This window comes from Uloborus diversus, chromosome 10, assembly GCF_026930045.1.
Source record: "Uloborus diversus isolate 005 chromosome 10, Udiv.v.3.1, whole genome shotgun sequence".
In the NCBI taxonomy this organism is placed as follows: Eukaryota; Metazoa; Arthropoda; class Arachnida; order Araneae; family Uloboridae; genus Uloborus; species Uloborus diversus.
The window spans coordinates 44,374,861-44,396,820 of record NC_072740.1 but is presented as its reverse complement, the minus strand read 5'-3'; the positions used below and the strand labels follow the sequence as shown (position 1 = coordinate 44,396,820).

Below are 21,960 nucleotides of genomic sequence, written 5' to 3'. Positions count from 1 at the left end.
TTTTCTAAAGGTGTCCTCTTACTGAGAAAAAAAATGACAAAACCTGGACAATAGCTAATTAAACATAATCATTTATTACTTAAATATACATAAAGTACACAAAGCCTCTAAAAGACAAAATATAATTATAAATACAATATTTAACATGATTTTAAACATCTCAGCATAAAACACTAACTAAATGAATATTGTCCAGTATTGAGTTCTAGTATTATTGGACCTCCTTAAATATTTAGCGCACTTAATAGAATATTATTCATAGTGGAATCAAGCATATACAGCAAACTGAAAAGTTTTTTTTTTCCAGAATTCTATGCCAATAATTTCAAAACAGCTTATTTCTTTGTAATTTAGCATATACTTCAAATTAACTGAGACATTGGTTGTTTTCTGCTGCATAAATGCTTTTGAAGCACAAGAACAGTCAATGGACCAATTATAGTCTCTTCTGTTTTTAACTTTTACACACTCAGAATAACCAAAAAATGTCAGAAAAAATTTCTTATCTTGTTTTAGCAAGATATTTTAAAAGTTATTTACAAGTAAAAATAGATTTGTTTCGTTTTGTGCTGAAATGGGAATCACGCGAGTCTCTGAGAAGTGACGTGGGACGTGCCCTGCTTCTCAGTTGCTCACACGTTTTTCTTTGATGTCCATGTGCTTCCTGTAGGGTGCTTTAGAATTTCTGTATTTATTTAGGTATTATTTGTATTTATTTAATCATCAAAAACATGGTTTTTTTGTCTGATAATTATATGGTTGAATGTTATCAGTTTCAAACCAGATCTTAACTTACAAAAAAAAAACCATTGTGTATATTCAGAAGGAACTGTTGTATTCTTTCCCTGCGCTTGCGCTATTGTTTAAATTTCCGAAATTTTTCCCAATTTAACCTAGGGAAACAAAGAATGTACAGATTAAAGGGGAATGACTTTAAAGGAATTTTGAGAGATGTCACACCATCAGGTGGTCAATAGTCACTTCAGACATTTGTTTTAGATGACACATATTATAATCACAGAACTGATCATGTTTTGAAAGCATATTATCAGCACAAATGCAGGAAAAAATCAATTCCATACATCAAATGAGGCAAAGGGATGTGAGTGGCAAAACTAAATAATAGGAGACAAGTACAAATGGTATGTGAACCTCTCCTCCGTCTTGGAGGAAGAGATAGCACTAGTAGCATTGGTATGCTGTTATACAGCATGATTTAGAAAAACTTTTCAATGAAAGCCTACCTAGGACCGTGTCTTTGACGTGTTTTACTCAAAACTTGAAAATGTCAACTTACTTCCCTTTGCTTCCCACTGCCTCAAATGTAGAAGCTATTGAAGAGTTATGAAAAGTAATTTTTTCCCACAATTATTCTTTTAATTTTATAGTACTCAAAAATGAAAAGGAACTATCACAGTAACAAATATATGACATTTCCAAGCCTATATTCACTCAAACATCGATTTATACGAAAAATTATTTTTATGGTTAGGTTAAAAATTATTTTTATTGTCACATTCAAATTTTTATTTTTTGAAGTTCAAACAACATCAGTAGTAACTTTTTTTAATGCCTTTCTTACATTTTTAAAAATATTAATTTAATGTTTTTTTTTTTTTTTTTTTTTTTTGCATCAATTTTAGGCACAGAAAAAAATAAGTGAAAATTGTTTTAAAAAATTTAAATACATTAAAATTAACTTATGCTGTTATTGTCCATTATAGGATTTATGCATTTTCCACGGGTAACTTGAAACTAAAAGTTTTGGCTTCACAACTTAATGTCAGCAGTTTTTCAATGAATTTTTCATTTAATTTAACAAATACTTCAAAATATTTAGAATTTTTATTACTAAATACAAGAGCAGCATTTTTTTACGGTGTTATTATTGGTTAAACTGATTTTTACATGCGAACGATATAATTTTAAGGGAAAAAATGGTCCTAAAAAATTTGCATTGATATTTTTATTAATAATATATGCTGAAGAATAAATGATTTTTTCCCCCAACTTTTGTCTAAAACAAAATAATTAACCTAATAACTTGATAATATATACACTCCTGTTTGAAAGTTGCAACACCACGAAGGACTTACGCGAGAGAGCTGAAAATTGCAGGAAACGTAAAGTAGGGCATGATATGCAAATGATTAGAATTGCAGCCTGGTAGCTCATACGTATGCGGAGCAGCACCCTCTGAACGGGGGATCGAACCGAATATGAATAGATGGCTGTATCGAGGTGTATGACTATCGGTGGTTATATGCTAGAGTAAACGTTAACTGAATCTTTACTATGCCTCTTCGACGAAAGAAAGTGAAATTTGAGCAAATTTTGAAGTTTGAACTAGGCAGAATCGTCGGCCTTCGTGAAGCTGGATTGTCTTATCGTGCAGTAGCCGTTCGCGTAACAGCAGCACAATCATGCGTGTTTAGAAGCAGTGGACGGACGAGGGTCGAACAGCTTGGAAATCCGGGAGTGGACCCCGAAATGTGCCGTCAGCTAGCGATGACAGACACCTGGTGCTTATGGCGCTGACGGACCGCACAGCTTCTTCTAGACAATTGGCAGCACAGTGGTCAACAGCTACAGGTGTTTCATTGTGTGCTTCATCGATTTGGAGACGTTTGCTGCAGTGTGAGCTGCGCACAAGGATTCCTTTATACAGGATTCCTCTCACGCAAAACCATTGCCACCTGCGGCTACAATGGGCCAATGTGCATAGGAGCTGGCGTGCTGATTGACAGCAGGTCGTCTTTCCTGATGAATCCCGCTTCAATTTGTGGCACCATGATGGCCGAATTCGTGTCAGGTGCTATGCCGGTAAACGGCACATTCTGGAGTGCATTATCGAATGCCACAGTGGACGAACACCCGGAGTTATGGTCTGGGGTACCGTATCATATCATGGAAGATCACAATTGCTATGAATTGTGGGCAATTTGAACAGTATACGATACACAAACGAAGTTTTACAGCCCCAAGCTATTTCTTTCCTGTAAGGATTGCCAGGGGCTATATTCCAGCAGGATAATGCCCGTCCACATGTCGCCAGGACTGTCAAATCCTACCTTGATTAGCAGCAGGTACAGCTTATTCCTGGGCCTGCATATTCCCTGGATATGTCACCGATTGAACTTGTGTGGGATTTTGTTGGGCGGCGTCTCACTCGTGATCCTCATTCTGTTGCTTCGATAGACGAACTTTCGTTGTGCATACAAACAATATGGAATACTTTTCCGCAGGCAGATATTCAAACTTTGTTTCACTCCATGCCGAGTCCTGTAGCAGCTCTTACTGCGGCACTTGGTGGTCACAAAAAATACTAATTTCTATCTCTTTTTATTGTTTGTTTTGGTTGAAAATGTAATCATTTATTTGTACAATTACCACTCAACTGTGTATTAAATTTCATTCATTTATGATGCTTTCTTCATGGTGTTGCAATTTTCACAAACAGGAGTCCATTTTTTAAATAACTATTATATTAAGTTATAATAAATACGTAATATGTTACTGTAAAAATCATCATGCTTAAAAAATATTTACTTATAATTAATTTTCAAGTAACATGAACTTTAAGCTCGTTCACACAGTAAAATAAATCCAATTAATTTTTTCTTCTAAAAGGAAAAAATATGAACATATCAACATAGTTAAAAAACAAAACATGAATCTACCAATGTAAAAAAATCTTGTGTGCCTTATCTACAGTCGGTAGCAAAATACAAGTTGTGTGTGTGCGGGCATGTACAGCATTGTTACAATAAGACTGTGATCTACATTGATATAATACATATAGCACAAATGAATTATTGTAAAGTTAAATTATTTGAGATTGACGATCTTTGAAAATTCAATGGAATTATCAATTTAAGTTTTTAATAGCACAAAACTTGTCCCCTTTCCTTCTCCTTTATTTTTTTAAATTTATTTATTATTTCTTTATTAATTTTTAATATCTGAAACTCATGAGATAGCCGTCATCTTATTACTTGTAAAACAGTCCAACGGTTATTTGCTAATATGAAATAAGTTATACAAAATAATACACAATAAACTATAATGTAAGATGTGTGGAGGCTTATTGGTAAAAATAAATCACTGCCTGCCAGCAAATGAACAGAGGCTAATAGTATTTCTTAAGTTTTTATCTTCTCTGGTAAAAAAGCAATGCTGCCCAGGGCATGATTCTCCGAGAGAAAGAAGGCACCATGACACGCTTGCTGCAGTAGTGTAAGCTGAACTTTTCTCTTTAATAGACCTGACTGAGAAGGAGCTTGTATCTCTTAAAAAATTATGGATTATTCCTCATAAGGAATTTAAATTGACTATTCTGCTATTAAAAATTGAAAAAAAAAAACACTCATAATTGGAATATATTTTTAAAAATTGAAGTAAAGTACAAGTGAAAAAGCGATAAAGAAAACTCTTCACTAATTGAAATAAAGGTGACACCTGCTTAACTCAACATGTTTTTTTGTTCCCTTGGGATGTCAAGTAATTGTGGTTTCACTGTAATAGAAAATATTTTTGATAACATACATCCAAAAATTTGAACTTTGTAATTGGTGTCGGCAAACTCTTTATTTATATTATGAGTTTGAACATCATTTAAATGTTAGTACATACTAGGGGAGACTGGGGATACTTGATCCCTGCGGATACATGATCCCTTAGTCAAAAATGTACCAAAATCATTAAATAGAGATTTGAAACCTGAGAATTATGTTAAAGTTATACTTGTACATAAAATGTGGCAATACTTTGTTTTTTTTCTTTTCAGCCATTTTCTTTTAGCTCAAGAAATGATTGTCTGAATGTGTCAAGGGAAACATTTTTTTAGGAAAGCATTCTGAAGTTTACATTATCCAACATATAGAATTTAAAAAAATACTGAAGTGTAATGTTAAAGTTTAGACAGTCTTTTATAATTCAGACATAATTTTAGTAAATTGCCACTGATTGTTAATAATATAACAAGCACGTTTGCAAAAATCGCATTTTAGGGATACTTGATTCCCTTCGTTTAGAGGGATACATGATCCCAGGGATCAAGTATCCATATGACAATACAAACACAATGAAAACGATATAACTGATGTTTACTTAGTTGACATTAATTTTAAACATTCAAAACCATATTAACATAACAAAATTTATCATAGTATGAGTGATAGATTTATATAATTACTGTAGTATATATATATATGTATATAAATATGCTAAACAATAAAAATATCAGTTCGCACTTGTAACCCACATAACATCTCAAACATCTAAACATACACTAACTCTACTGATGTGTTATGTTTTGATCAGCCAAATGAGCTTGAACAAGTTGAAATAGATGTCAAATCTTTGTTTGACTGGGGAAAAAAAGAATTTTCTATCGTTAGATTTACATCAAAACGTTAGTTGCTCAATATGTAGACTCATTAGAGGATAGAATGCTAAGTAGGATTTCTAGAGCTTGAAATAAGTTTTTTAAAGTGAAAAGGTAACATGCTTAATCAATCTATTTTTCCTGAAAAATTGTCAAAAATATAGTAAATGAGAATGAATGTGTTAAGTTGCACACATCCAGATGGGTTGAGCTGAACTTTAAGAACTACAACAATCGAATTGTTCACATTCGACTTATCAGGTTTTGAAAATATATGTTGGGCTTTCTATTCTTTTCTATAAGTATGCTGATACTTACATTTTTCATCCTTCTTTTCTTAAATTAATTCAATTGATAAAACACTTAATTTGACTATTGCAAGACAAGAAGCAAAATAAATTGTTTTTTGTGCTTGTCATCCTTTTTCTTTATTTGTTGTAATTTGAGTCTCATTACGCTACTTTAAAAAAATTGTTAGTTTTATTTATGAAATATATTGTTCACAACTGTATTAGAGAATAAGTTACTGATCAAAAGCATCATAAGTTCATTTAAGTTGTGTACATTTTTGATACGAATGTCCTAGTGGAATTTAAAACAATTTTGTGTTCACTTTATTATAATTTAATTTAAAAAAAAAAAAAACTAGTGTTATTTTTTAGAAACATTATGTAGAAAACTAAAATCCATAAATAAAGCTGATCTAACAAAAAGTTTATGTATTTTCTCAGTGGGATCAAGTATCCCCATGAAGGGATCATGTATCCCTTGATGTGGGGATACATGATCAATTTGTAAAGTTATCGAAAAGAATTTTACCAAAATTATCTGTTTAATTTCAACTAAAAAAAAATACTGTCAGATAGGGGAAAGAATTATCTTTCTTCACGTACTTAAAAAAAAAAAAATTTGAATTCTGAAATTTTGAATTCAAATTATGTTTTTCGCAATCACGAACTGAGACAGGACCCTACTCATTGGAGTTATTGTTTCTAGAAACGGCTCCTGTCCCCCCCCCCCAAGTCTGCCTCTCCTCCTGGGCGGTTACTTGTGCATTGCTGTGTGTGTGCGTAGACTTGTGTGTATGCACGTAGGTGTGTGTGAGTGTATGTGTGTGAAGTCGTGTGTATGTGTGTGTGTGAACGTGCGTGTGTGTAGGACATGGACGCCTCCAACCAGGATAAGTGGATAGCTCAAAACCGGAGCAGCCACGCCACCATCAGAGGACGGTGGGCGGTGGTGCTGCAAAGGCTTCTGGTCCAAGTTGAAAAAGGCACAGACACCAAAAACGGTCAAATGAGAACAATAAGCAATCGTGATTGCTCAAAAAACTGATAATTTGCGCCAGAGAAAAAAATATAAAACTAAAGTGGGGATTAAGTATCCCCAGTTTCCCCTATATTTAAGGAGTGCTTAGACATAAAATCGGTTTTTCATGTTTAATGTTTAAAATAATGCATCTGCCTTGTCATTTAAATGATTCTCAAACAGAATTTCAATCAAGTCAAAATTAATAAACAATAAATAGGAACAAGGGAACCAGATTTCAGCTAAAAATCAAGCAATATACTAAATGTATATTGAAATAAAGATCAACAAAGAAAGGTGTAGCAATTACCAGCATGTGTGTACCAATATATGAAGCCTAACATCTTATACCAAACAAAAAAGGCCCTTGAAATACAATTTAAAAATATGAGGACCTTCAATAATAGACATTTCCTATTGAATTTGCTTGTTGCAAAGGGAAAAAAAAGGTTAAACATGATTGGGTTAGAGACATATTCTATAAAATTTACATTCTAAAACCAAAATCACAACCAGATTTTTTTTTTTTTTTTTTTCAAAGAGCATTCTTTTACTGGTGCATTTGATGTCAGCCTTTCCACAATACAAAAAAACAGGATGAAGAAAAAAGCTCTCTCAGAAAAAGTATTACAATCAAGCAATGCAACAATGTCATATATAAAAATGTAATCAGATTTTTTTTTTAGTTGCATTTTCAAAGTAATGTGTATAGTTTTAGGGGCCATCCATAAATGATTTCATACTTGGGCAAAACTGGGGAAATTTTTATGTCCCTAGTGGCTCGTAATAACAATTTTATTAGTAGCTACCTTTTTGAAATAGCAGCCACTTTTGCTTTTACTGGAACTAAACCACAAGTGCTAGACAATATTTTTTTTAAATAATTTGTTGAAATTTTTAAACCTTAGTAGGTTAATTAATGTACATAATATATTTTTAAGAAAAAGGAGTATAATGGCTTCTGAACTGAAAATAGTCAAAAATTGAGACAAAAACTGGTTTGACCAAGTAAAATTAAAAAATAACTGGAAGATTATCGGAATGTGCAAACAACAGAGCATAGTATAAGGTAAATACAGAATTAAAGGCACTCATTTTTTGAAGTGAAAATATTATTTTGAAATGTTTTACTTATCATTTTCACATAAATATATTTAATTGATACCTTTTAACTTTCTTAAATATTGAGAATACTGTTCTTCATTTAAAACTGGATGGCAAGGTATGCTATAAGCCTTATTTGAAGGCAAAGGCTTTAACTCTGGATGTGAACATAATCGCGATGTATGAATAGTGATAATATAACTACAAGTTCCAGGTTCATCAACACGATAAATATAATCTCCAGCATCTTCTTCACAATAAAACTGAAAAAGAGAGAGAAAAACAAGAAAATCAACATTACACTGTATCAATCACAATTTTATGCAGAAGAAGAGTACATTAACTTTTACACACAAAGATATCAGTGGCATTGCTGGGAGGGTGGGGGGGAGGCAGGTGGTGTTCTGCTCCGGGTGTCACACATCTGGAGGGTGAAACCCAAAGTGGAATTGCAAGCTTTTGAAAAATAAAAATACTTCAATTCAGAAAATTTTCAAAAATTTTTTTTAATTATTTTTATTGTATCAAATGCAATTGCATCACCATGGGGAGGGGGTGTGCTTGCTGTGGAAAAAACCTTCAGGAGGAGGGCTGATATCAAATTGGATTTAGAAGTTTATGAAAGATTTCAGTTCTGAAATTTTTCTCCAACACTTAAAATTATCTTTAATCTATCAAACAGAGTAGCATCAGTACAGGGGGGGGGGCATATGCACCAGCTGACATTCTTCTGAGGGGAGTGAAACCTGAAATGCATTTAAGAGTTTTAAAAATATAAATACTGAAAATCCTGACGTATTTTAAATTATATTTAGTCTATCAAGTGTGGTAACATCACTACGAAGGAGGGCGGGCACTTGGGCCGAGGGACATCCCTGTAGATAGGGACACCCAAAATGTATTTAAGGGTTCTCTGAAAAATATAAATACTGAAATCTTAATATATTTTCAATTAAATTTACTGTATCAAGAGTTCAAAAGAAGTGCATCACAAATAAGCACAAGAAAAAAAAATTACCTTTTGTTTTTTCTTATTTTGTTAAATTTATTATCCGTTACATTAAAACACTGCCATCTGATGGTGACAGAATATGTAAAACCAAATTTCTTATAACACTTGATTTGTTTATTATTTCTTTCGATTTTTTCAGAACATTTTGAGTTGGAAGGTGTGTTTACAAATGTTTTTGTGCAGATGTGTGGATAACCTTTTTACTTTTGTTTAAGGCAGGAAAAGGAATATAATACAGCCAGTGCACCGAATTTAAGACTTAATTTAAACCTCCAACCTAAAGTGTAAAATTAGTAAGAATGGATGTGACTGTAATCCATTCTAATGTTTTTGTATCAGTTGCTAAAGAGAAAAAAGCATTAAGCATTTTTTAAATTTGTTTTCTCGTGTTTTCCTTTACCTGTAATATACTGTTTAGCTATTTCATATTTTGTTTTTCCTTTCTTTATTTTACAATGACTCCAAATCATCCGATATTGTAATTAATTATTTTTGAATCTCGTTTGTGGTCAAATATGAGGCAGTGCAAAACAAAGGGATTTAAGAGCCAAAATTAAAAATTTTGAGAAAACCTGTACAAATGATAGAAGAACCTCTCCTCTGTTTCGAGGCAAGAGATAGAACTCGTATCCCTGGTAGGAGCTGCTACACCGCAAGAATTAGCAGCAAAGAAAAAATTTCAATGAAAACCTGCCATGGATCTGAACTTCAAATGCATTTTTCCTAAAACTTTAAAAAGTCTACTTACATCCCTTTGCTTCTCACTACCACATATGTTCTTAGATTGAAAATCTTATTTGAGAATACATAGTTTGAAGTCATGCGAGAAAGCTTGATGCTATGATGCTACTAAAGAAGTCAACTACACTTATGAAATTGGTAATGCTATTTGTAGGAAAATACTGCAGTTGTGTAACTTAAATTTCTGGAGTTGTAGAAGTAACTAAGTTATTAAGCAATGGCTAATACTGAAGATAGAGATTCACAGATGAGTTATTCATTAAACCATTTTTTGTCAGGTTTTTCTAAAGAGTTGTTTTAATTGAGTTCTTAGAGCTTCTATTTGAAAAACTATTAGTCCTCTGAAGTCTAAACTTTTCTAAAGATGGTCTACAAAGGTGTATAGTAAGAATATAAAGTATCTGCACACAAAACTCAAAATTATGTGCAAGTGTGAAAAACAATACACAGTGAATAGGCAATTTTTTTCTTAATACAATGACTGTTGCTTTCAATCTAAATTCATGAGAGCAAATTGTGAACTGTTTTCAATAATTTATTTACCTATTTTGAAGATAACTAATGTTTAATACTAATATTAATTAACAATTATATGGCGATGCACATATCTACAGCAAATGTTTCTGCACAGCAGCAATGTATCTGTGCGCGGCTTTATTATCTGTATTATTTACACTATATGACAAAAAGTATTAGGACACTTTCAAAAAATCACATTTTTACGGATTTCTCGAGAAATTAAAGACCCATTGCTCTGTATTTTTTTTCACATAAAGGGTATTCTCCAGCTGTCATTTTCCAGTAAAAATTAAGTCTATTATTCATTTAGGGGACCAGCAACAATTTGAGGTAACAAAAAAAAGGGGTTTTGGTCATTTTTCATTGTAAATGGCCGAAAATAAGCTACAAATTTCAGAAATAAGTTAAAAACCTATTCATGATCAATTTTTATATTTTCATGAAAGTATCTCTTATACCCACAGAGGTATAAGCATATCTTTTAAAAATACATAATTTTTTTGAAAGTTTTCGGCTTTTATCACGCAGAGTTTTCCGTCAAACGTTACTAAACTTTCAGAACATTTGACAGCATATCAGAGAACATAATAATAAATTTGAATGAAATATGAAAGTCTAAAGAAATTAATTTTTCACTGCGTATGCACGAAAGATAGCAATTTATAACTTTAATAATCCAAAGCTCAGATAGATCCAGCAACTCTTCAAACAATTCCATATCAAATCTTTAAAATTTAAGAAGTTATTAGCAATCTAATGAGACAACTTTCTATAATTCTTGGCTAGGCAATGCATGTTAAGGGGTCATTGGCAAACTAGCAACACTTTTGTGCTATCGATGCAGAGTGATTCATGATAAGAACGGATTATTTGCAAACGATTCCTCATGAGTTGTCCTTTTGCCAAGAATTATTAAATTCGGCTCATTAGATTGTTGATAACTTTAGATTTTTAAGATATCAAAGTGGAATTTCTTTTATGAGTTGTAGGATCTACCTGGGCTTCCAATCATGAAGGTTACAAATTGCTATCTTTCAGGCATGGGCAGTGAAAAAGTAATTGCTTTAAACGTTCCTATTTCATTAAGTTTTCAATATTTTAACTTCAAATTTTATTTCTATATTTCTCTGATATGCTGTCAAATATTCTCAAAGTTAAGAAAAGTTTGATAGATATACGCCAAAAACCTCCAAAAAAAGAAAAAAAAAATTTGAAAGAAATGCTCATATCTCCGTGGGTATAAGAGACACTTTACAAAAATATAAAATTAAATTCTATAATAGTTCTTTAACTTATTTCTGAAATTTATAGCTTATTCCCAGCTATTTGCAATGAAAATTGATCAAAAACATTCTTTTGTTTCCTCAATTTGTTGCTGGTCCCCCAAATGAATAGTACACTTAACTTTTATTGGAAAATGATAGAGTGTACTTTTTATGTGAAAAGAAATTACAGAGCAATTGGTCTGTTATTTCTCAAGAAATCTGTTGAAATTGGAATTTTTTTAAAGTGTCCCAATACTTTTGGTCATATAGCGTACCTATGCAAATGCGTTTTTAAAAGTTCAATTCAGAAAATTCCCGGGGGTGAGCCCCCAAACCTTTTCAACCCTTGACAATCACTAGATCAAAGATAGTCTAGAACAAGGGCGTATATAAAGGAGGGGCTGAAGAAGGCCCAGGCCCCCTCCAAAATCTGGAAAAAAAATTAAATAAAAGTAGTTATTTTGTGTTTAGTTGCTCACAAATAATTTCCAAGCTGTTAGGCACAAAAAAAAAAAAAAAAAAAGAAAAGAAAGAAAGAAATATGATAGTGATAATAATAATTATAATTCGTTAGATCAGAGATTTTTTAACTGGGAGCCGCAGGAAGAGGTGAGGGGTGCAGCAGGAGGGGTGCAACAAAAATGTATGTATATAAAACTAGACTAGGATGCGGTGAGAAAATTCTAATTCTTCAAAGGGTGCCACGAATCATTAAAGTTTGGGAACCCTGCATTTGATGGCATCAGGATATGGTGTTCAGAAAGGGTCAGGGGATCCGTACTCCTTACTCAAGGAAAGAACGTGTCTTGAGAAAGCGAGTTATTTTAACAAAAAGAAAAGCAAATAATGTTGCGAAAAAATCCTCAATTCTTTCAAAAAGAAAACTTTAAAATTTTTTAACAGATGCAGCTTATTACTTAGCAATTTTAAGTTCCCTTCTTTTTCTCCCAACCCCCTTTTGTTTCCTAGCTAGTCTGAAAAGAAGGGTCGTCAAAATAATTCTCTCCTTAACTCTAGTCCCCTGCAAGAAATTTAAAATAAGTTTTAGTTGTTCGGTCGGAGTAATAATGGAAATTGGTGTCCTACAAACGCATTTATTTCGACGTTTTTCGGACATCATTTTCAAAACATTTCTGGGGAAGGGTCCCCAAACCAACCCTCTTTCACTAAGGTTACTACCAAAAATAGTCAGAAGCCTTTAAGATTTCAATTTTGAAAAGTTTGGGAGGAAGATCCCTAAACCCGCTCCTTACCTCTAAACGTCTCCAAAGATGACCTAAAATTGTGTTTTACCTTTCAGGGGAGTTTTCTCGAATTCTTACTTTCCAAAGATTGCCTAATGTTGGCGAAAAATCTGAATCGTTTTTCAAAAGAACTTTAAAATAAAAAATGTCAAAAGTTACTGACTGTTTATCAGGTAATTACGTCCAACACTTATCCCCCCCCTTCCCTGCACCATTTTTTTCCTTCTTCCCAGTAGGTCTAAAAATAAGAAAGTCTTCAAAATGCTACACTTCGCAAGCCTCCTCTACCCACTAAAACCATCAAAAAGCTTCTCAAACCTCGTTTTCAGGGTTTCAATGTCGAAAAATTTCCAGGGGATGTTACCAAACGCCTTGCCATCTGAAAGCCTCAAAATAGTTTAAGATTGCTTTTATGGAACTACAATTCTGAAAATTGTCAAACCCTTAACGTTACCAAATATGGTTCCCACTCGCGTTAAGACTTCAATTATGAAAAAATTTCAGACGAGGGTCCGACGCTACCGTATGAAATCTAAAAATGAAAAAACTACAATTTCGAAAAATTTAAGGTGGAGAGCGTATAAATCCCTCCACCTAGTATCACGGAATATCTCTTTAAAACTTTTTTTTTTAGGACCCCAGAACCGCCTTTCCCGTAACATGATTGAAGTTAGTCTGAAACTGCGTTTTGAGAACTTCAATTTGAAAAATTGGGGGGAAGGGTGATAAATTTTGCTCTATTTTTCAAAAAAATCAATTGGGGGCAACTTCAAAAAGTTCCATTTTTTCATTACAATAACGTCAACAAAAATAGCCTATAATAGCGTTTTTAAGATTTCAATTTCCAAAAATTTCTGCAGAAGGACTTTCGATTTTTTCCTCCTCATAACATCACTAGAGACCATCTAAAACTGCGTTCTTAGGACCACAATTCCAAAAAATTTCCGGGGGAGAAACCCCTGAACCCCCCTTCACCTCCATCTCACCCAGAAGTGAGAATATTTTAACAGTGCCCTCCTAAAACTATTTTTTGGTTGCATTACTGAGGGACAGAATGAAGTCCTTGCCCCAGCTTGAAAAAAATGAGGGCACTGATGCCCCCCCCCCCTCCTCAAAAAAAAAAGATTGAAATTACAAAAAAAAGTGTAGTGGGTGGAGCTAATTTTGGTTATATATGGGCCCCCTCCAAAACAAAAACATATACAGCCACTGGTCTAGAATGCGTTCAAAAGATTAAAAAATAAGAATTTTCTGGAGGTGGATCCTCGAACCTCTCCTTCCCATAAAATCACCAAAGTTTCTCTAACATTGCATTTTAAGAGCTACACTTTCGAAACATTTCTGGTGGACTTACCCTGAACCTCCCTCCTTCTAACATACTTAGAGTTAACTTTAGCTCTTTTAAAGTTTCAATTTTGAAAATTGAACGTGAGAGCTCTCCCAAACAACTTCTGCCTCAAACATTATCAAAGCTCATCTAAAATGCATTTTTAAGACTACTAACTTCAAAATTTTTCCAGATCCCCTCATATTATGGAGTGAATAATATACTCGGGATCAGGTTCATATTGTGAATACTTATACATAGTCGTGACTTCATCTTAAACCAAAAAAATGAGCCCTATTATTTTTCAAAGTGTTAGAGATACATTTGAGATAGTTAAGGGGCTATCAATTTCTTACACCTTCTTACTTTTATGACCTCACGACAGCTCTGCACATATGCATCCAGGGCAAGTTACATAAAAAGCATTCATAGCTTTGTTTTTTGTACATTAGCATACTTAAAATTTCGTTATAGCACAAATGTAGTTGTTTCTGAAAGTTGCATGAATTTCACGTACATGTTTGTATAGAATATTAAGAGCTTTTTTTTTTGCACTTGCAGAACGTGGGGGGGGGGGGACCACAAATCACTCACCCATTCTAGGTATGCCAATGAAGATAGCATTCAATAGACCGCAGGACGAAACCCGTATCGTGTTGAGCTGTTTACCATATCTTGTAACTACATGAACTTTTGTATTTGCCATCGTATGAGTGTCCTTAATAAGAAAATGCAATGTTCCCACAGTAAAACTTGCACATTTTTTTGAAAACGGACAACAAATAACGTCAAAATCGAGCGAGTTTATTTCACTAATAACAAAATCTGTCAAGAGATGGCACTACGCTTATTACATTTATGAATAAAGATAAGTTTTCTTGGGTTTAAATAAAGAGTAAGGAAATTTTATTTCTTCTTACTCATATAGTAAAAACTTATATCATCGAAATCTGCAAACATAATGTGTTTCATATCTTGTTCACCTTTGATCAATGGAGTACAGTTTTTTTTTAAATATATATTTCAACAATATGGTGGTGGGCAGCGCCTAGGAAGCAATGTATTTGCTATTGAGAATAACAATGGAAAATTAATCCTGCTTTCTGCAAAAAGTTTTGCGAAAATATAAAGACCGGTTGCTTGAATTACAACAGTGGTTCCCAACTGTGGGCCACGACATTATTTCTATTTTAAAATGTGTACTCGGCTTTTAGACTGTAAAATAAAAAGCATCATTTCTATTTTCCTTTGTAGTAATCAGGCCCAAACCTAGGAGTTCTCAAAAAATTCAAAAAAAAAAAAGTTCTAAAGAATTTTAAATTCCAATTTTTTCCACAATGTGAAAAACTAAACATAGTAATTAAAAAATAAACAAATAAAAAACATAAATAAATGAAATGAAAATTAATTTTAAACAATGTTTGATGACACATATATTAAGTAAAATGATGACTCTTCAATTTTGTTTTGACATAATACCAAATGAGCTTCAAACGGATAAATTTACGAGATTTAAATTACTTTAAAGTTGAAAAAATACAAAAATTTTCAAAAGAAACTCCAAGAAATTACAAAAAAAAAAAACTACCAGAACAACTCAAATTGCCTCTAAAAAATAATGTGGAACTATTTTTATGGGAACTTTGTATTTTCTGACCTATTATGCTTCTGGGCCTTGTGAAAACAAGTAATTTTTTTAGTTACCGAATGTGGTACACGAAACTTGATTTTTAGGCATCCTTCAGCGTTTGTCCTGTGGTCTGCAAGAGTTAGTATTAAATTGAAATAATTTAAAAAGAAAATATACAAATTTTTATTAGAACAAACAAAAAATTTTAATTTCTAAATTTATAGACTGTTAATGAATTTGTATCAAGTCAGAAACTTATACAAGACTTATTGCATTCAGTGCTTAAAATTTGATTTGTCTGCAAAATGAACAAAATTTACAGTTTAAAATCAAAAAATTAATGTGCATCAATCAAAATTATATATCCAAACAAGATTCCTACCCGAACTTCAGCATTACGGGGCTGTCCTGTCAAGTCACACTTAGTTCCATTAGTATAATATTGCGAGTGATATTTTTGCTTCACTTGTTTAAATTTTTCCTAAAAAGAGAAAAAATAAGAAAACATTTAAAATTCAATAATATTTTTTTTAATGATACGAAAGAGCATACGGGGACATACCAAATCAGTTTCATTATTCCAATCATAGTCTGATTCATACAGTCCTAATGTTAGAATTTGTCCAATGATTTGTCCATCTGAAAGAAAATAACAATAACCAATTGAATAAAAAATAACTAAAATTAATATCATTATCTCCCATCATACATTTTACTCTTTGAGGAACATACACTCTGAAGTAAAACATTGAATTCCTAACGTTTTCAAAAAAATTACAATATTTTTTTTTGCTAATATTAATAGTCTGATCTCTCAGCAACAAGAAAATAAAATAATATAATTCATAAATTATTTGTATTCAATAATTAAAAATAAAAAAAACTTGAACTTAAGGGATATATATGTGCTAGGGAAAAAAAAAGAAAGAGTCTAGTTAGAATATGCAATGTTCCACTCTTTAACCGCCATCCCACTGTTCACCAACTGCCACTGACTTTCAGTGACAACTGCATACTTGGTATGATAATATTACTGTTTCAACCGCCATCTCTAAAGACCATGTCAAATAATTGAAGGGCTTGGGATAGAAATGTGACAGGGTACAAGGAGTGACTTTTCGATCAAAATTTTTGTTTCTCATAACTAAAATTGAAATAAACATGACAATGGATTATGTTATCTAGAGAAAACACACCTGGTTTTAGTATTGCAGAATACAGAATGTATAATGCCTTTGAAAAATAGCATAAATGTTTTTTATGAGCTGAAATTGGCTGACTAAAAAATTCACATCATGTGGCATATCACATTCTTGCCCAAGCCCTTCAATTCAAACTTGGAATTAAGCCATTTAGGAGAGCGAATGTCCATGACCATAAGCATAGCTATGAAGATTCATAGTAATTGTGCTTCTTACTGTAATTTGCCTCTGTAATGAACTCATTCTTGTTCAGGTTGTTAAGCATTATCTCAGAATATAAAACCTCAAGTATATATGTCATAAAAGGATTTGTGCATTTTTATTAATACTTCTAGCAATATACCACACAGTAAACAGATAAGGTCAGGGGCGCCGACTTGCAAAAATTATTGAGGGGGCCGGGGTTATGTAATCCCTCGAAGGTCCCCCCACCCCAAATAAAGGTCAGATTTTTGTACCTTGAAAATGCCATATTTTCTGATGTGTATAATTTTAACAAACAGTATGTGACATGGCATTTTCGAAATAAAATTATCTAAAAATTGATTTACAAATTTTCAGGTTCAACTAAATCATGTCACTTGTATTAGGGGCATTCCATGGTATTTATAAAATTATGTAGAGTCCGTAACGTGACCTTTTTTTGCCATATCTTTTTAATTTACCGTTTGATTTGCAAATTATTTTAATTTGAGCTGGTGTGTTGGCAGGAAAAGATCAAAATAAAATAATATGCTAATCAAACAGTAAATTAAAAAGTTATGGCAAAAAAGGTCATGTTACAGACTCTACATAAATGTCAAAAAAACCTTGGAATGCCCCATTAGCAAGAGATTTTTTTGTTCTATTTTATGGGGAGCGTGCACTGCCGTAGCTAGGCATCAATATAAGGTGATACACTTGACTTGGGTCAAACTGGGGGGTCTTGCCGCGGGAATTTCAAAATTAGAGAGGAAAATAGTGAGTTTTAAAGTTTTTCTAAGCATTTTTTAAAGTCATATAATCATCAACATTAGAACCTGGAAAACTTGGCAAGCCTGACACATATTTTTTTGGCTTTGAAAAATGGAAAAAATAAATACAAACACTCACAGTATTTTAGTAAAAAGGTAATTTAATTTGCGCATGTATTTTAAGACCAGTTCTTTTTCCATTAGTGATATCGGCTAACATATTCAAGTGTAAACACAGTCTCCCAGTGTCTAGGTCATATTTGAAAACTCAGTTGTTTTTTCAAAATTTGTTTCACTTTTGTTTAATAAAAGCAAGCACTCTTGTTCAACTACAATGACCTGTGTGAGTCCAGTTGATTTAAATCACCCAATAATGCAAGATTGCACCATTTCACAAACCTCAATGTAAAGTGCCTTGTAGTACTCCTCCTTTAGGATTTTGAAAGTGTACGATCAGCTGGCTTCATTGTTTTCATACTTGTTTGGTATACCTTGATTCCAAGGAAGCGAAGGTGAATCGATTTTGTGAAGATTTTCTTTTAAACACAATTCCTAAAAGTATTCAAAACTATCACGCCTCCCATTTTATATACAAATGAAACCCTCATATATTTTTTCCAGATCAGCAACACTTAGATGAGCGTGCCACAGCGCTGCCCACCGGCAACAGACTTGACCTGTAAGTTTGCGCACTAGGACAAATTCTAAGTGTGCTTGCAGCACCGCAACACTATCATTATTCACAACACTTGTTTTCAGTTAACCTGCTTACTACCGTAGTAATTCTTTGTTTTAACTCATTACTGAATGTATTTTACAAGGTAAACTATCTTCAAACAAGGAAAATAAAAGATAAATTCATGAGTTTAGAAAGCATAATATAACTAATAATTTTATTGATTTATTGAGGGGGCTCTGCCTCCTCAAAAATATTTTTGAGGGGGCTCGGGCCCCCTCAGGCCCCATGGAGTCTGCGCCACTGGAAAAGGTTTGAATCAAAATAAGCTGCAAAATAAATGAATATTTCAATTACTAGCGCAGCCAAATTGAAAATTCTGGGGGTGGGGTCATAACAGTCCTCACATGTATATAAAATTATCCATACTAGGATTGGTAGTATAATTAAAAACCAAGGCTTCGGGGATTCCCCCCCCCCCCCAACCCCATTTCTCTCCCATTTTGCACTTCACTGTAACAATTGTACAAAATTGAATTATTTGACATACTGATGTGTTTTCCTGACAATAATTTTGCAAAAAATATTAAAAATAAAATCCCTCCCTACATGAAATCCTGGGCATGAGCCTGTTTTAATACATATTCAGCACCAAAAATGAAAGGATATATTGTACATGTATGACAACAGAAGACAAATATTTCCAGCCAGTATGATCATTTTGATACACTTAAGTTATTTGTTAAGAAGAGAGGAGTTCAAAAGTATGCTGATATTCAAACATTTCTCTGACCTCTAAGTAATCTTTCACAATTTTAATTTCCTAACTTGATAGATTATCAAGTCCTCCCCCCCCCCCTTTTAACATTTTTATCCCCTTAACTTTAACAGAAACATCAGCAAGCAAATTTTTGACTAACAAACTGCTAACACTATTTTTTTTTTCACTTAAAATAAACAACTAAAAAGCACAAATACTTTGATAAAGTAACCTAATATAAACAAGGTTCAATCAATGATAAAGTATTTAAAAATATTTGTTATGCATTGTCAACAAAAACTTTTTTAAAATCTTAATTTCAACTGTACCTTCAATGTGAAATTGCTTTATATAATGGCCAAAACAAAATTCATACGTCCACCAGTCTTTTCCCTAAAACAAAAGATAATGATTTTTTTAATGAAAGTTCAATACAGGGTATCTATAAAAGAACTCCGGGATTTTAAAAATTTATATCTTATTAACTATAGGAGATAGCAAAATGTAATTAATTTCCCTGAAACGAGTGGCTCATCAAGTTTTGCTCATACCAATTGGGAATGTTTTCATCATCAGTTGGCAGCACTGCAGTGTTGTCCTTGAAACAACGTAGTGGCAGTCAGTGCCGTCTAAATTGTCACGCTATGGCGATGCCTCAACAAAAGACTCAGTGCCTTATTTGGTTAATAGAAACTAATTCAGTTGTTAGTTTAAAGAAACTTGACGTAATTATGTAGTTGACCCGCCTAGGGATAAAATAATTCGCCAATGGTAAAGTGCTTTCAAAGAAACATTAAGTGTTTTAAAACAAAAGTCGCGGGGTAGCCCACGTGTGTCTCAAGAGAATGTGGACAGAATCCGAGCTTCATGCCTTCGAAGCCCTAAAAAATCAAGTGACAAGATGCTGTCTGCAGTTGGGTTTACCAAGATCAACAGTTCTAAGGTAGGTAAAACATTATTTAACTGCTTACAAGATTCAGCTGTTACACAACATTAAACCGGCAGACAAGATTAAGAGCTTAGACTTTGCAGTTTCTATGCTAGACAAAATTGATGAAAATAATGGTTTTTTTAAAAATGTTATTTTTAGTGATGAATCGACTTTTCAAGTGAACATAACTGTAAACAGGCATAATGCAGAATTCGGGGCTCAGAGCCACCCCATGAATTCATGAAGTATGAACGTGACATGCCCAAAGTGAGTGTTTGGTGTGGTCTTATGCATGATAGAGTCATAGGTAACTTCATTTTTTTTTAAATAAATATCAATGGTGATGTCTATTGCGAAATATTAGAGGAGTATGTTTTTCCTGAATTAGATGGCATTGAGGCGGAGAAGGGTTTAGTCTACTTCCAACAAGATGAGGCACCTCCACACTTCAGTTTGCTTGTGCCTGAGGCACTTGACGCTCGACTCGGCAACAGATGGATTGGAAAGGAAGGGCCTATTCCATGGCCCCCAAGGAGCCCTGATATGACTCCGTTGGACTTTTTCTTCTGGGGGCACATCAAGAATCTGGTGTTTGCGAAGAAAATTCGTAATGTTGGCCATCTCAGGAAATGAATAATCAATTGTGTGGCAACCGTCGCCCCCAGACATGCTGCCCAGGACATGGAAGAGGTGGAATACTGTTACGATGTGTGCCGTGCCACTAATGGAGCTCATATTGAACTTCATTAAATTGTTCAAAAAACTTGAAAATATGACCTTTCCAATCATGTATAAAACATTTATATAAATTTTTACTTCATTAAAATATTTTGCCTCAAAACCCCGGAGTTCTTTTATAGACACCCTGTATTATGAGCACATGCTTCAGGAAGACAGACCAAAACTAATAAAGATAGCAAATGACTTTGTTTTATCATCAAAAGTATTTTAGTGGGAACATTCCTCTTAAAATAAATTTCAATCTCTGAAAGGTAATATTACAACCATTCTTAAAAGCAGAGGGCACGCAGGGGCCCTTTTATGATCCTAAGCAATAAGCAAATTCTAACTCCCAGAAAACTAACTAAGCCTACACGCTAAGAGGTGGGTAAAGGTGGAAAAAAGTAGCAGAGTTTAGTCTGCTTATCTGCCTTTTTAAGTAGTTTGAAAGTATTTGAGATATTTGTACTATAATAATGCATACTTAGTCAGTAACTGGGATCATAGAATAACTCCAAGCGTCCTACTGCTTTTTCCACACAGCAACTGTTTTTTCAGGCTATTAAAGTTTGTGTTTTGAATTCCATTCTGCCTTGAAACTTTTGAAATGCATGTAAATAACGTAGACTTCATACAAAAAAGATAGGGGTTGTTTACGTACATTTTTGCTAAAGTTGAATCTGCTGATGATTTGATCAAGGAAGAAAATAGAGCTAAAGATTTTTTTGAGGAGAATTTTTCAAATTGTGAATATTTTAGCAAAACTGAATATTAAGACACCTATATTCAAAATAAAGTAAATACTTACAGAGTAGGTTTTCAGAAATTCATTTTTTTGTAATGAATTAACTATTTCCATTTTAATTGTGAAATGCTTGAATTTCATTTATATGCTCAGGGCTTGATTAATGCACGGTCCTGCAGGTCCGTGGATCTGGGCATCAAAATAGGGTAAAAAAATTTCTTTTCTTTCCTTTCTTCAAAATTAGTAATTTGAAAACAAGGATTTTCTAGTACAAAATTTTACCAGAGCCAAAGCATCACCTTGGCTTGATCAGGTCCTATCTTTGAATACACTGGCTGCAATAATAGACTTTGAGCAAGCAACCAAAATGATTCAACAAAGAGCTTCATAGACTGAAAAGGATGCTGATTGCCATTTCTTTCAATTTAAAAATGAGC

At 33.1% G+C, this 21,960-nt stretch overlaps 1 protein-coding gene across 3 annotated transcripts in view; it reads right to left on the bottom strand.

Moving 5' to 3' along the window:
• Positions 1–21,960, bottom strand: part of LOC129231455 (protein OS-9-like) — a 60,536-nt gene that overhangs the window by 33,616 nt on the left and 4,960 nt on the right. For all 3 annotated transcript variants that reach the window (XM_054865774.1, XM_054865773.1, XM_054865775.1), the window contains exons 3-6: positions 19,457–19,520; positions 16,099–16,175; positions 15,919–16,017; positions 7,860–8,061 (exon numbers count right to left, since the gene is read on the bottom strand). In XM_054865774.1, the coding sequence (XP_054721749.1) occupies positions 7,860–8,061; positions 15,919–16,017; positions 16,099–16,175; positions 19,457–19,520 (442 nt within the window). The remainder of the gene's footprint in view (positions 1–7,859; positions 8,062–15,918; positions 16,018–16,098; positions 16,176–19,456; positions 19,521–21,960) is intronic.